This window comes from Siphateles boraxobius, unplaced genomic scaffold (genome assembly GCF_051911475.1).
Source record: "Siphateles boraxobius isolate OS27281-9 unplaced genomic scaffold, OSU_SipBor_1 240, whole genome shotgun sequence".
NCBI classification, from domain to species: domain Eukaryota; kingdom Metazoa; phylum Chordata; class Actinopteri; order Cypriniformes; family Leuciscidae; genus Siphateles; species Siphateles boraxobius.
The window spans coordinates 707,501-725,000 of NW_027508856.1; the positions used below are offsets into that span (position 1 = coordinate 707,501).

At 40.3% G+C, this 17,500-nt stretch overlaps 1 protein-coding gene across 1 annotated transcript in view; it reads left to right on the top strand.

Moving 5' to 3' along the window:
- The window catches only part of ephb4b (eph receptor B4b), a 51,007-nt gene extending 43,659 nt beyond the window's left edge, over nucleotides 1-7,348 (top strand). The window contains exon 17 of the mRNA XM_077241857.1: nucleotides 6,787-7,348. Coding sequence (XP_077097972.1) covers nucleotides 6,787-6,886 — 100 coding nt within the window. The 3' untranslated portion in view covers nucleotides 6,887-7,348. The remainder of the gene's footprint in view (nucleotides 1-6,786) is intronic.
- Nucleotides 7,349-17,500: the final 10,152 nt, after the last annotated feature.

A 17,500-nucleotide genomic window follows, 5' to 3' on the forward strand; every position in this document is an offset into this window, starting at 1 on the left:
TTAAGAGCCGGTAATATTATAAACGTGCAGATTAAGGGCCAGTAATATTATAAACGAGCAGATTAAGAGCCGGTAATATTATAAACGTGCAGATTAAGGGCCAGTAATATTATAAACGAGCAGATTAAGAGCCGGTAATATTATAAACGTGCAGATTAAGGGCCGGTAATATTATAAATGTGCAGATTAAGAGCCGGTAATATTATAAACGTGCAGATTAAGGGCCAGTAATATTATAAACGAGCAGATTAAGAGCCGGTAATATTATAAACGTGCAGATTAAGGGCCAGTAATATTATAAACGTGCAGATTAAGAGCCGGTAATATTATAAACGTGCAGATTAAGAGCCGGTAATATTATAAACGTGCAGATTAAGAGCCGGTAATATTATAAACGTGCAGATTAAGAGCCGGTAATATTATAAACGTGCAGATTAAGGGCCAGTAATATTATAAACGTGCAGATTAAGAGCCGGTAATATTATAAACGTGCAGATTAAGGGCCAGTAATATTATAAACGAGCAGATTAAGAGCCGGTAATATTATAAACGTGCAGATTAAGAGCCGGTAATATTATAAACGTGCAGATTAAGAGCCGGTAATATTATAAACGTGCAGATTAAGAGCCGGTAATATTATAAACGTGCAGATTAAGAGACGGTAATATTATAAACGTGCAGATTAAGGGCCAGTAATATTATAAACGAGCAGATTAAGAGCCGGTAATATTATAAACGTGCAGATTAAGAGCCGGTAGTATTAAACGTGCAGATTAAGAGCCGGTAATATTATAAACGTGCAGATTAAGAGCCGGTAATATTATAAACGAGCAGATTAAGAGCCGGTAATATTATAAACGTGCAGATTAAGAGACGGTAATATTATAAACGTGCAGATTAAGGGCCAGTAATATTATAAACGAGCAGATTAAGAGCCGGTAATATTATAAACGTGCAGATTAAGGGCCGGTAATATTATAAACGTGCAGATTAAGGGCCTGTAATATTATAAACGTGCAGATTAAGGGCCAGTAATATTATAAACGAGCAGATTAAGAGCCGGTAATATTATAAAAGTGCAGATTAAGAGCCGGTAATATTATAAGCGAGCAGATTAAGAGCCGGTAATATTATAAACGTGCAGATTAAGAGCCGGTAATATTATAAACGTGCAGATTAAGAGCCGGTAATATTATAAACGAGCAGATTAAGAGCCGGTAATATTATAAACGTGCAGATTAAGAGCCGGTAATATTATAAACGTGCAGATTAAGGGCCGGTAATATTATAAACGTGCAGGTTAAGGGCCGGTAATATTATAAACGTGCAGATTAAGGGCCTGTAATATTATAAACGTGCAGATTAAGGGCCAGTAATATTATAAACGAGCAGATTAAGAGCCGGTAATATTATAAACGTGCAGATTAAGAGCCGGTAATATTATAAGCGAGCAGATTAAGAGCCGGTAATATTATAAACGTGCAGATTAAGGGCCGGTAATATTATAAACGTGCAGATTAAGGGCCGGTAATATTATAAACGTGCAGATTAAGAGCCGGTAATATTATAAACGTGCAGATTAAGGGCCGGTAATATTATAAACGTGCAGATTAAGGGCCGGTAATATTATAAACGTGCAGATTAAGAGCCGGTAATATTATAAGCGAGCAGATTAAGGGCCGGTAATATTATAAACGTGCAGATTAAGGGCCGGTAATATTATAAACGTGCAGATTAAGGGCCAGTAATATTATAAACGAGCAGATTAAGAGCCGGTAATATTATAAACGTGCAGATTAAGGGCCGGTAATATTATAAGCGAGCAGATTAAGAGCCGGTAATATTATAAACGTGCAGATTAAGGGCCGGTAATATTATAAGCGAGCAGATTAAGAGCCGGTAATATTATAAACGTGCAGATTAAGGGCCGGTAATATTATAAACGTGCAGATTAAGAGCCGGTAATATTATAAACGAGCAGATTAAGAGCCGGTAATATTATAAACGTGCAGATTAAGAGCCGGTAATATTATAAACGTGCAGATTAAGGGCCGGTAATATTATAAACGTGCAGATTAAGGGCCGGTAATATTATAAACGTGCAGATTAAGGGCCAGTAATATTATAAACGTTCAGATTAAGGGCCGGTAATATTATAAACGTTCAGATTAAGAGCCGGTAATATTATAAACGTGCAGATTAAGGGCCGGTAATATTATAAACGTGCAGATTAAGGGCCGGTAATATTATAAATGTGCAGATTAAGAGCCGGTAATATTATAAACGTGCAGATTAAGAGCCGGTAATATTATAAACGTGCAGATTAAGGGCCGGTAATATTATAAACGTGCAGATTAAGGGCGGGTAATATTATAAACGTGCAGATTAAGGGCCGGTAATATTATAAACGTGCAGATTAAGGGCCGGTAATATTATAAACGAGCAGATTAAGAGCGGGTAATATTATAAACGTGCAGATTAAGGGCCGGTAATATTATAAACGTGCAGATTAAGGGCCGGTAATATTATAAACGAGCAGATTAAGAGCGGGTAATATTATAAACGTGCAGATTAATCTGTAATATTATAAACGTGCAGATTAAGGGCCGGTAATATTATAAACGTGCAGATTAAGGGCCGGTAATATTATAAATGTGCAGATTAAGAGCCGGTAATATTATAAACGTGCAGATTAAGAGCCGGTAATATTATAAACGTGCAGATTAAGGGCCGGTAATATTATAAACGTGCAGATTAAGGGCGGGTAATATTATAAACGTGCAGATTAAGGGCCGGTAATATTATAAACGTGCAGATTAAGGGCCGGTAATATTATAAACGAGCAGATTAAGAGCGGGTAATATTATAAACGTGCAGATTAAGGGCCGGTAATATTATAAACGTGCAGATTAAGGGCCGGTAATATTATAAACGAGCAGATTAAGAGCGGGTAATATTATAAACGTGCAGATTAATCTGTAATATTATAAACGTGCAGATTAAGGGCCGGTAATATTATAAACGAGCAGATTAAGAGCGGGTAATATTATAAACGTGCAGATTAAGGGCGGGTAATATTATAAACGTGCAGATTAAGGGCCGGTAATATTATAAACGTGCAGATTAAGGGCCGGTAATATTATAAACGAGCAGATTAAGAGCGGGTAATATTATAAACGTGCAGATTAAGGGCCGGTAATATTATAAACGTGCAGATTAAGGGCCGGCAATATTATAAACGTGCAGATTAAGAAACGGTAATATTATAAACGTGCAGATTAAGAGCCGGTAATATTATAAATGTGCAGATTAAGAGCCGGTAATATTATAAACGTGCAGATTAAGGGCCGTTAATATTATAAATGTGGAGATTAAGAAACGGTAATATTATAAACGTGCAGATTAAGGGCCGGTAATATTATAAACGTGCAGATTAAGAGCCGGTAATATTATAAACGTGCAGATTAAGAGCCGGTAATATTATAAATGTGGAGATTAAGAAACGGTAATATTATAAACGTGCAGATTAAGGGCCGGTAATATTATAAACGTGCAGATTAAGAGCCGGTAATATTATAAACGTGCAGATTAAGAGCCGGTAATATTATAAACGTGCAGATTAAGGGCCGGTAATATTATAAACGTGCAGATTAAGAGCCGGTAATATTATAAACGTGCAGATTAAGGGCCGGTAATATTATAAACGTGCAGATTAAGGGCCGGTAATATTATAAACGTGCAGATTAAGGGCCGGTAATATTATAAACGTGCAGATTAAGGGCCGGTAATATTATAAACGTGCAGATTAAGGGCCGTTAATATTATAAACGTGCAGATTAAGAGCCGTTAATATTATAAACGTGCAGATTAAGAGCCGTTAATATTATAAACGTGCAGATTAAGAGCCGGTAATATTATAAACGTGCAGATTAAGGGCCGGTAATATTATAAACGTGCAGATTAAGAGACGGTAATATCATAAACGTGCAGATTAAGAGACGGTAATATCATAAACGTGCAGATTAAGAGCCGGTAATATTATAAACGTGCAGATTAAGAGACGGTAATATTATAAACGTGCAGATTAAGAGCCGGTAATATTATAAACGTGCAGATTAAGAGCCGGTAATATTATAAACGTGCAGATTAAGAGCCGGTAATATTATAAACGTGCAGATTAAGAGCCGGTAATATTATAAACGTGCAGATTAAGGGCCGGTAATATTATAAACGTGCAGATTAAGAGACGGTAATATTATAAACGTGCAGATTAAGGGCCGGTAATATTATAAACGTGCAGATTAAGAGCCGGTAATATCATAAACGTGCAGATTAAGAGCCGGTAATATTATAAACGTGCAGATTAAGGGCCGGTAATATTATAAACGAGCAGATTAAGAGCGGGTAATATTATAAACGTGCAGATTAATCTGTAATATTATAAACGTGCAGATTAAGGGCCGGTAATATTATAAACGAGCAGATTAAGAGCGGGTAATATTATAAACGTGCAGATTAAGGGCCGGTAATATTATAAACGTGCAGATTAAGGGCCGGTAATATTATAAACGTGCAGATTAAGGGCCGGTAATATTATAAACGTGCAGATTAAGGGCCGGTAATATTATAAACGTGCAGACTAAGGGCCGGTAATATTATAAACGTGCAGATTAAGGGCCGGTAATATTATAAACGTGCAGATTAAGAGCGGGTAATATTATAAACGTGCAGATTAAGGGCCGGTAATATTATAAACGTGCAGATTAAGGGCCGGTAATATTATAAACGTGCAGACTAAGGGCCGGTAATATTATAAACGTGCAGATTAAGGGCCGGTAATATTATAAACGTGCAGATTAAGAGCCGGTAATATTATAAACGTGCAGATTAAGGGCCGGTAATATTATAAACGTGCAGATTAAGGGCCGGTAATATTATAAACGAGCAGATTAAGAGCCGGTAATATTATAAACGTGCAGATTAAGAGCCGGTAATATTATAAACGTGCAGATTAAGAGCCGGTAATATTATAAACGTGCAGATTAAGAGCCGGTAATATTATAAACGTGCAGATTAAGGGCCAGTAATATTATAAACGAGCAGATTAAGAGCCGGTAATATTATAAACGTGCAGATTAAGAGCCGGTAATATTATAAACGTGCAGATTAAGAGCCGGTAATATTATAAACGTGCAGATTAAGGGCCAGTAATATTATAAACGTGCAGATTAAGAGCCGGTAATATTATAAACGTGCAGATTAAGGGCCAGTAATATTATAAACGTGCAGATTAAGAGCCGGTAATATTATAAACGTGCAGATTAAGAGCCGGTAATATTATAAACGTGCAGATTAAGAGCCGGTAATATTATAAACGTGCAGATTAATCTGTAATATTATAAACGTGCAGATTAAGGGCCGGTAATATTATAAACGAGCAGATTAAGAGCGGGTAATATTATAAACGTGCAGATTAAGGGCCGGTAATATTATAAACGTGCAGATTAAGGGCCGGTAATATTATAAACGTGCAGATTAAGGGCCGGTAATATTATAAACGTGCAGATTAAGGGCCGGTAATATTATAAACGTGCAGATTAAGAGCGGGTAATATTATAAACGTGCAGATTAAGGGCCGGTAATATTATAAACGTGCAGATTAAGGGCCGGTAATATTATAAACGTGCAGACTAAGGGCCGGTAATATTATAAACGTGCAGATTAAGGGCCGGTAATATTATAAACGTGCAGATTAAGAGCCGGTAATATTATAAACGTGCAGATTAAGGGCCGGTAATATTATAAACGTGCAGATTAAGGGCCGGTAATATTATAAACGAGCAGATTAAGAGCCGGTAATATTATAAACGTGCAGATTAAGGGCCGGTAATATTATAAACGTGCAGATTAAGAGCCGGTAATATTATAAACGTGCAGATTAAGGGCCGGTAATATTATAAACGTGCAGATTAAGGGCCAGTAATATTATAAACGTGCAGATTAAGAGCCGGTAATATTATAAACGTGCAGATTAAGAGCCGGTAATATTATAAACGTGCAGATTAAGGGCCGGTAATATTATAAACGTGCAGATTAAGAGCCGGTAATATTATAAACGTGCAGATTAAGAGCCGGTAATATTATAAACGTGCAGATTAAGAGCCGGTAATATTATAAACGTGCAGATTAAGGGCCAGTAATATTATAAACGTGCAGATTAAGAGCCGGTAATATTATAAACGTGCAGATTAAGGGCCGGTAATATTATAAACGAGCAGATTAAGAGCCGGTAATATTATAAACGTGCAGATTAAGAGCCGGTAATATTATAAACGTGCAGATTAAGAGCCGGTAATATTATAAACGTGCAGATTAAGGGCCGGTAATATTATAAACGTGCAGATTAAGGGCCGGTAATATTATAAACGTGCAGATTAAGAGCCGGTAATATTATAAACGTGCAGATTAAGGGCCGGTAATATTATAAACGTGCAGATTAAGAGCTGGGAATATTATAATAAGATCCTCCTCATATGTCAGAAGGAGATAAATCTGATCGGCTTATTGTTTGACATGCTCTCAGAGAAAGACTCACCAGAACAAAGTTACTGGGTTTCACTTTTCACGTTTTCTCAGTTGTTAGAAGCACCGGATTATAGCATTTACACACGAAAGTCCGATTTTCATGATATGCCTCCTTTAATATTACAATTAAACTAAAAATATAAACATATAAACATAATTTGAAATATGGACAAAATCAGTGATGTGTTGTTGTTTGTTCAGGGATCTTCTGCGGATCGGTGTGACTTTAGCGGGACACCAGAAGAAGATCCTGTCCAGCGTCCAAATGCTCCAAATCCACAGCGGATCCCTGCGATACTGACGCTTCCCAGAATCCCTTGCTTCTGCTCTTACGGACCAGTCCGTCCACAACCAATCACTGTGGAGCGTCACAGAACCAGCCAATCAGAGAGAGTCTCTGGGTCTTATTCTCTTAGTTTGATACGGACTGATGGATTTTTCTCGCTGGTCTCAGGACCGTCCCACTCTCATGAAGAGAGTTACTTCTACAGGAAACACGGGACGTTGGAATATGACGTGTCACTGTTGCCGTGCATTATGGGAGTGTAATCGGATCTTCACATTGAAGGTTCATTATAATTATTATTTTTATTATAATGTGAGATTATTTTGTAATTATTTTGTACGTATCAAAACAGCACAAATAATGAACGAATGTTTGTTTAGCCAAAGTAATGTGGGAGCTGTCAATCAAACTGATTGTAAACCGTGTGACCAATCACATTAAAGACTCATGTTGGCCCCTCCCACGAGAGCTATTCAACACTGTTTTGTTGGTTTTATTGCACGTTCAGCATTATTACAGGCTCTTGAAGTCAATTCTCATCAAAAACACTGAAGTATTTTGCTGTTACAATGAAACATCAGTAATATACAGACCAACAATCTTAAAAAGAGCTTGTATGATTTAAAACATCAGTGTTCAGTTATCATGAACTAAAACTATAGAACATTTAATTACTTAATTATAATTTTACTGAAATAAAAAAGAAACTTAAGCTTCCAAGGCAACATTTTCACATAATTTTTATGGTTTATATTTCACTTAATAAACTTAAACTTAATAAAAACTGTTTAGAAATATAATAAAAACTATTAAAAATGACAAAAAAACAACTGAATTACTAAAACTTTAAAATTACAATGAGAACAGAAAATGTGAACTAGAAAGCAAATGTAACTTTTTCAGTGGATAATGTACTATATTTCATTTCGATAAGTTTTTTTCTATTATTTTGTAATTTTAGTGCATTTTATGTTACTATATTATATTTATTTATGTGTGTGTGTGTGTGTGTGTGTGTGTGTGTGTGTGTGTGTGTGTGTGTGTGTGTGTGTGTGTGTGTGTGTGTGTGTGTGTGAGAGAGAGTAAGTGAGGCGTGTCAGTCTGTCTCTGTTCACGCTACTAAGTTCTTCATCATTTGATAAGACAGAGTTTGTGTGTAATTCAGGATAATCAGATTGTGAAAGGTGTGTGTGTGTTTGAACGGGTCTGATAAGTGAAGTGTGTGTTTTCTAGAGAACAGAATAACAGTTACAGAGACGTTTAGGACTTATTGACAGTTTTTAAAGTCCATGTGGATTATTGTAGAAGACAAAATGTAGGGCGGGACTTCTGTTCATCGATTATGAAGTGGCATGTGTTTAGAAAATAAATGGTTTATTTTCATTTCATGACGATTTAAAACCCTCTATGTGTTGCGGGTCAATTTGAGCCACTTTCAATTTTTAAAATGCTTGAAAATTTTGTTAAATTATTATTTGTTCAATTATATCTTCTTGAAATTTTGACTCTCTCATTGAGGCTCATGAATAACCATGCAATTTTTTGACACGCATGTTTTTGAAAGGTGGTGCAAATTTTGGTTAAATTGATTGTGTTTGGGGTCAAATTAAGCCCCATTGGTTTCCATGCAATTCACCAAAATGAACACTTTGAAAAACAGCCCGGAAGAAAACCTTTATAGTAGCTTGTCAAAACTAAAATATGAAGTGCACAAGAACATTTGAAATTTATGTTTCTTCATCTATTCGAAATTCAAAAGTGTTGCAGAAGTGAAAGCCCAAACAATGAAAGTGTAAAACAGAAGTTTAAGTTAACTGTATACATTTACATTTAATCTTTTAGCAGATGCTTTTATCCAAAGCGAGTTACACATAAGGAGAGCAATAGAAGCAAATGTCTCAGGCAGGCTGAAACACGAGCAGCTCCCGTCTGATCATCCGGCCGGAATGAGAGGTAGAATTGTGTGTCATCAGCATTACAGTGATCAAAACATCAAAACAGGAAAAAACATGTTTCTGAATGAAAGATCCAAGTGATGTCATGTAGATGGAGAAGAGAAGCGGTCCCAGCACTGACCCTGAGGCACTCCAGTAGCTAGATGATAACAGTGATGGGAAAACATGTTTCTGAATGACAATTAGCTAGATGATAACAGTGATGGGAAAACATGTTTCTGAATGACAGATCCCAGTGATGATATGTAGATTGAGAAGAGAAGCGGTCCCAGCACTGAGCCCTGAGGCACTCCAGTATCTACATGATAACAGTGATGGGAAAACATGTTTCTGAATGACAGATTAGTGATGTGGTACTCGAGTCCGGTCTCGAGACCGATTTCTGCTTTCTCGGACTTGTCTCGGACTTGTTCCTTCAAAGACTCGGTCTTGACTCGGACTCGGCCCCATCACTAGTTATGGGGGAATAAAGTTTTAAAAGATACTGAATTCAAGTGTATTGTCAAAATATTTAAAATTGAGAAATATTGGACATTTGTTATAAAGTAGCTAAGCCTACTAATTTAGACATGCCACTAGAAAATTTTAATTTGCTCTGCATGTCCTAACTATGATTTAAAAAGTCAGAGTGGGCTTAACATGTTGATGACAGAGCAGCACTGTTGAAGCATTTTAGAAAAATAGGCGGAAGATGATGCACGTGGTAGGGATTTTTTTAATGATAGTAAAAGCATAGTCCATATTATGCATAGTCCATATAGTCCAGGTGGTGGATTGTGTTTCTACATTAACGAAAGTTGGTGTTCAGATGTAACAACACTGAAGAAGATGTGCTCTCCTAATTTAGAGGCACATTTCATAAACTGTAAACCCTTCTACTCGCCTCGGGAATTTTCCTCTTTCATTCTCGTGAATGTTTACATCCCTCCAGACGCGTGCGTGAGCGCGGCGCTACAACAGCTGGCTGAACAAATATCTGAAACGGAACAAAGGTACCCAGACTCTCTTTTAATCATTCTTGGGGATTTTAACAAAGCAAATCTTTCCCGTGAACTACCAAAATACAGACAGCACGTTACATGTCCCACCAGAGACAGTAATATACTGGACCACTGTTACACCACAATAAGAAATGCATATCACTCCGTCCCACGGGCAGCTTTGGGGCTCTCTGATCACTGTTTGGTTCATCTCATACCGACCTACAGGCAGAAACTGAAATCAGCTAAACCTGGAATAAGGACTGTAAAAAGATGGACTAATGAAGCAGAGCAGAATCTACAGGCCTGCTTTGATTGCACTGATTGGACTGTTTTTGAAGCTGCTACCAATGATCTGGATGAGCTCACAGATACTGTAACATCATATATAAGTTTCTGTGAGGATACATGCATTCCTACCAGGACATTCTTATCATTCACTAATGATAAACCATGGTTTACTGGGAAACTCAAACACCTTCGTCATGCCAAAGAGTATGCTTACAGAAGTGGGGATAAAATCTTGTATAACCAGGCCAGAAACAGATTGACAAAGGAGATCAGAGTTGCTAAAAGGAACTACTCTGATAAACTGAAAAAGCAGTTTTCATCCAACGACCCATCATCAGTCTGGAATGGCATGAGGAACATTACCAACTACAAGTCACCATCCCCTCGATCTGTGGACAATCAACACCTGGCTGACGATTTAAATTCATTTTACTGCCGGTTTGAAAAGCCCTCATTCACACCACACACCCGGTCTGATCTGCACTTCACACATTCAGCATCACCTCCTGTTCTCCAATTATCACTCCCCCCTCCTGCCATCCAACCTGAGCTTAAGGTCTGTGTGGAGGACGTGAGCCGAGTCTTCAAAAAACAGAAGACTAGGAAAGCCTCAGGCCCAGACGGCATCTCATCTGCTTGTTTAAAAGCCTGCGCTGACCAACTGGCCCCGGTCTTCACGCAGATCTTCAACAGATCATTGGAGCAGTGTGAAGTTCCCTGCTGCTTCAAACGCTCCACTATCATTCCTGTCCCCAAAAAACCCAAAATCACTGGACTTAATGACTACAGACCTGTCGCTCTCACGTCTGTGGTCATGAAGTCGTTTGAAAGACTGGTGCTGGCCCACCTGAAGGACATCACTGGACCCCTGCTGGATCCCTTTCAGTTTGCTTACAGAGCAAACAGGTCTGTGGATGATGCAGTCAACATGGGACTGCATTATATCCTGCAACATCTCGACAGACCAGGGACTTATGCAAGGATCCTCTTTGTGGACTTCAGTTCGGCCTTCAATACCATCATGCCTGGTCTTCTCACAGCCAAACTGACCCAGCTCTCCATACCATCCTCGATCTGTCAGTGGATCACCAGCTTCCTGACGGACCGGCAGCAGCGAGTGAGACTGGGGAAACACACATCCAAGACACTCACAATCAGCACTGGTGCTCCCCAAGGGTGCGTTCTCTCCCCACTGCTCTTCTCCCTGTACACTAATGACTGCACTTCTAAAGACCCCACTGTCAAGCTCCTGAAATTTGCAGACGACACCACTGTCATCGGTCTCATCCGAAACGGTGACGAGTCTGCTTACAGACTGGAGGTTGAACAGCTGGCTGCCTGGTGCAGTTATAACAACCTTGAGCTGAACACGCTCAAAACAGTGGAGATGATCGTGGACTTCAGGAGGAACAGCTCAGCACTCCCCCCACTCACCATCATGAACAGCACTGTGGAAGCAGTGGAGTCATTCAGGTTCCTGGGCACTATCATCTCTCAGGACCTGAAGTGGGACAATCACATTGACTCCACTGTGAAAAAGGCCCAGCAGAGACTGTACTTCCTTCGCCAGCTGAGGAAGTTCAACCTGCCACAGGATCTGCTGATTCAGTTCTACTCAGCCGTCATTGAGTCTGTCTTGTGCGCTTCCATCACTGTCTGGTTTGGTTCAGCTACCAAATCAGACATCAGGAGACTACAACAGACAGTCCGGACTGCGGAGAGGATTATTGGTGCCCCCCTGCCAAACCTCCAGGACCTGTACTCTTCCAGAGTGAGGAAGAGAGCAGGTAAAATCATCACAGACTCCACTCACCCTGGACACCACCTGTTTGAACTGTTACCGTCAAGACGGAGACTCAGATCACTGGCCACAAGAACATCTCGGCACAGGAACAGTTTCTTCCCACAGGCCATTTCCCTCCTGAACAGTTAACACTCCTCCCAAGGCATATGCCTGTAAGTGCAATACTCCCACTGTTTAGTGCAATATCCCACAACTCAGGTGATACTTACATGTAGATTTATTTATTTATAATATTCAAAACACTGTAAATAGGTTCATAATCTGTAAATCTGAAAATGTCTATTCTGACTAAACCCAACTGTGATAGTTTTATTCTCATATATTTATATTTTTATTTTTTATTCTTATAATTTGTAGTATTATGTTTCATGTTGTATTTGTATATGTCCACTGGAAGCCTCAGTACCAAAACAAATTCCTTGTGTGTGCAAGCACACTTGGCAATAAAGCTCTTTCTGATTCTGATTCTGATTCTGATTAAGATGTTAAGACTGCTCCTCTAAACAATTCCCAATCTACCTTAGTCTGTAGGCTTAACTGTTGATTTTTAACTGGGGTGATATTAAATCATGAATATCAAAACTGACATGTCGAGACAAAATCTCAACTCGGACTTGCTTCTTCAAAGACTCGGTCTTGACTCGGACTCGACTGTATTTGAAAACCAACGGACTCGGTCTCGACTCGGACTCGACCCTTCAAAGACTCGGTCTCGACTCGGACTCGGCATAGGCGGTCTCGTCCCCATCACTATGACAGATCCTAGTGATGATATGTAGATGGAGAAGAGAAGCGCTCCCAGCACTGAGCCCTGAGGCACTCCAGTAGATAGATGATAACAGTGATGGGAAAAACTATGTTCTGAATGACAGATCATAGTGATGACATGTAGATGGAGAAGAGAAGCGGTCCCAGCACTGACCCTGAGGCACTCCAGTAGCTAGATGATAACAGTGACGGGAAAACCATGTTTCTGAATGACAGACACTAGTGATGACATGTAGATGGAGAAAAGAAGCGGTACCAGCACTGAGCCCTGAGGCACTCCAGTAGCTAGATGATAACAGTGATGGGAAAACCATGTTTCTGAATGACAGACACTAGTGATGACATGTAGATGGAGAAGAGAAGTGGTCCCAGCACTGACCCTGAGGCACTCCAGTAGCTAGATGATAACAGTGATGGGAAAACCATGTTTCTGAATGACAGACACTAGTGATGACACGTAGATGGAGAAGAACCGTGGTCCCAGCACTGACCCTGAGGCACTCCAGTAGCTAGATGATAGCAGTGATGGGAAATGCCATGTTTCTGCATGACAGATCCTAGTGATCACATGTAGATGGAGAAGAGAAGCGGTACCAGCACTGACCCTGAGGCACTCCAGTAGCTAGATGATAACAGTGATGGGAAATGCCATGTTTCTGCATGACAGATACTAGTGATGACATGTAGACGGAGAAGGGAAGCGGTACCAGCACTGAGCCCTGAGGCACTCCAGTAGCTAGATGATAGCAGTGATGGGAAATGCCATGTTTCTGCATGACAGATCCTAGTGATGATATGTAGATGGAGAAGAGCAGCGGTCCCAGCACTGAGCCCTGAGGCACTCCAGTAACTAGATGATAGCAGTGATGGGAAATGCCATGTTTCTGGATGACAGATCCTAGTGATGACATGTAGATGGAGAAGAGAAGCGGTCCCAGCACTGACCCTGAGGCACTCCAGTAACTAGATGATAGGAGTGATGGGAAATTCCATGTTTCTGCATGACAGATCCTAGTGATGACATGTAGATGGAGAAGAGAAGTGGTCCCAGCACTGAGCCCTGAGGCACTCCAGTAACTAGATGTTGGTCTTAGACACCTCACCCCTCCACGACACCCTGAAGGACCTGCTGACAGATCCAGCGAAACATGCTGAACTAAACATTTTTACTTTACATAAAATACATATTTAACAAAATAAAATGGCCTCTAAAATTGCTAGAAAATTAAAGCCATATGTCTAAGCAAGTTCTGTTCCAAGTTTAAAGTTAAAATGGCTAAAGTTCATGGTAACACAATCTCCAATTTTAAAACGGGATGAATTTTGAGTTTTTAAGCTCGAATGATGATGAAAAAAAGGCAATGAAAAAGCAGAACACTGACAGTTAACAGGCTGTATTTCTCACATATTATATTTTTTTATCTCTGAAAAGCTACAATAGACGTTTGCTTTCTTTTTTGGTTTCAAAATTTTAATTTATAATTTATCTAATCTGTTTTTCATTGGCAAATTGCATGAAAATCAAAGGGGGTCAATTTCACCGGCAACACAAACGGAGTAACCAGATTATCAACACAACGAAGGGTTTGAAAGGGGATTCCAATCATCAGCCATATGGAACTGAAACACTGGCAGTATTGAGTGATATATCATACAGGTCTTACAGGAAGTGCTTGGTTTTCGGTGAATTACAAACAGACATCATGTTTCTATCAGTGTTTGATTGACAGCCGTACAACAGCAGATGGAAGCGTATCCGATGACGTCAATGTGAACTGAAAACTGAAGTCAGTTCTCTTCTGTAACCAGTGACGGATGGGAAAATGAAGACTGAATGGATGTTCCTGCTGCTTTCAATCCCTCGTTCAATAATTCTTAATTTCTAAATAAGGAATAAGAGGAATATAAATACACCAGAGCGAACATAAAACATCCCATCCTGCTGCGAGATACAGTTACAGTCTGTCTGTAGTGTTTATGTTCTCAGATTATTTTTTAATATCAGTCGGATGTTCTGACACTTCAGGTTTATATTACAGAGTCCGAAAGAAACAAAGTCGAGGTTTGATTACTGTACTGTGTTTAAATTCATGATGGATTTTGATGTGTGCTTGTGTGTTTTGGAGATTCGCGTCTCGTTCTGTGATGATAAAATTCCGTTGATCTGAGCTCATCTGATCTGTGAATCAAATTCTCTTTTGTTATTTAAGGGCACACATGTATTTTGTGCATCCGCTGCAACACTGTGTGTGTGTGTGTGAGAGAGAGAGAGAGAGAGAGAGAGAGAGAGAGAGAGAGAGAGAGAGAGAGAGAGAGAGAGAGAGAATGTAAATGGATGAGCGTATGGAAAGATTGGAGAGACAGACAGGCAGAGAGACGGACACATGGAGGTTTGCAGTGGTAATTGAAAACTGCTGTTGAAACCACAAAGTCGTGTTTGACATGAAGAGAGACTGTTTGAACTGTGACTGTGTGTGGGTGTGTGTGTGTGTGTGTGTGTGTGTGTGAGAGAGAGACAGAGAGAGAGATTCCATTCTCCTCACTCCCCACTTGACCTCTGACCTCGACTGCCTGTGAAACCCTTCGGTTTCACACCCCACAGTGTGTGTGTGTGTGTGTGTTTCTGTGTTTCTGGAGCGTGTCAGAATCAATCACACATACTTCTCTTAAACAGATCTGACAGTCACGCAATACAGCTAACACACACACACACTCACACACACAAAAACATTTCTTCCTCTTCAGTAGGTCTGGAACACACACTCACACGCTGTCGTTGGTCAGTTAACCTCACATTCATTGGTTAACAGCTGTCAGGGTCGGGTTAGTTAACCCTAGAGGTCGTGACCTCTGATGTCACTGCAGCAGACTGTGTGGAAGAATCTGTCACTCATAACTCACAATAAACAGATGGTAAAATAAATTCTATCCTGTCATCTACAATGCCATCAGTTGGATTGTAACATCAACTTATTCTAACCCTACCAGTCGACTAATACTCTACTAACACTCTAATAAGAGTTAGTAGACATGTAGGTGCAACGTTACCTTATAGTCAACAGAATGTGTTAAACAGACCATCAAAACAAAATGAAACCCATATGTCAAGTACTGAGTACTAGCATAAGAAACGCAGACGTTTTCAGTACAAATAGTTAGTTTATTGAAATTATAATTTTTTTAATCGATGCCGTCAGTAACGCAAATGTTGTCCACTTGAAACAAACACTTGTCCGGAAACATGATAAAGACTGGAGATCTAAAGGTCAGTGCTAGATCAAAATCTCTTATGAAATACTGTAAATAATCAGGGCTTGACATTAACACACGCCAACCCGCCAAATGCGGGTGTATTTCAGCAATGGCGTGTAACGCAGTCACTCCTACTAGTCAGTTTTGCAGGTTGAATTTTATATAATATACATTTCCAATTGTAGTATTTTAAAACGGCATCTGAAATAATAGACTAAGTGCAATCTAGTGTTGGCTCGTGAAACGTCCAGCTCTCTCCTGGTCGACTGGGGCAGTCCTGAAGTGGGGCGATCATTGTTTTCCCATCTGTGTTCCTGAATTACCTCTCACCATGTCACCTCAAGTCAAGTCTATTTCACTGAATTCCACCTCCATTAAAGCCCGGTAGAACAGCCATCAGTTGATATCCCGGAGTGTTACGCCCCTTCAGGGACTTATTAGGCCTAAAACGAGCACCACACAGACCATGGAAAGATCTATCCACTTTTCATACCTGAACAGAAGGCCATGTAGGAGTACATCCAGGAGGCCCCTGATCAAGGATACATCTGTCCCTCGACTTCCTCTGCCGCCTCAAGCTTTTTTTGTGGCCAAAAAGGACCTTCGCAAACTTCTACCATCGATTTATCCAGAACTGCAGCTCCATAACCCAACCACGCTCCACTCTTCTGAAAGGCAGACCCAAGTCTCTGTCAGCCACAGAATCCATGCAATCTCGAGAATGCTTTTTCCAGTGCAACGCTCATCATCCATCCAGACCTAAGTAAGCCATTCATCGTGGGAGCGGATGCCTCCAGCACAGGGGTAGAAGCGGTGCTCTCACAGCAGCAGGAAAACCTTCCAAAACCCCATGCAACTTCTTTTCCGGGAAGCTCACCCCGGTGGAAATAAAATATGACATCGGCAACCGTGAACTCCTCGCCTCCAAACTTACCCTGGAGGAGTGGAGGCACTGGATAGAGGTGGTTAACCATCCATTCACGTGTTGACCAACCACAGGAGCTTGAAGGATCTGGGAGAGGGAAAAGACTCAATCACCAACAAGCTGTTCTTCACTAGATTCAGTTTCACCATCTCCAGCTGCCCTGGGTCAGCGAACACCAAAGCAGACGCCCTCTCTCTCCTGATGATGCTCCAGAGTCCCCAGAGCCTGTGATCCCCTCCAGCCTTATCGTTAGTCCCATCCAATGGTCATTAACGGAACAAATTGCCAATGATAGTGCCTCTGAAGCGGTTCTGCTGGGGTATCCACCTGACCATACATACGTATGTTCCCAGAACCCAACGCATCCACCTTTTCAGCTCCGTTCACTCTTCAGTGGGCATCCAGGGGCCAGTCAAACTCTTGCTAAAAGATTGCTTCTGGTGGCCAGGCTTGGCACAAGATGTCAAGAGATTTGCGCAAGGATGTCAGGAATGCTGCATCTCAACGACCCCACATCACCGACCAGCTGGCAACCTCCTCCTGCTGCCCGATCCATGGTCACACTCGGAGTGGACTTCGTAACCGACCTGCCTCCATTGGACGGTAACACCTGTGTCCTTGTAATTGACCGTTACTGTTGCTATGTCCGACAAG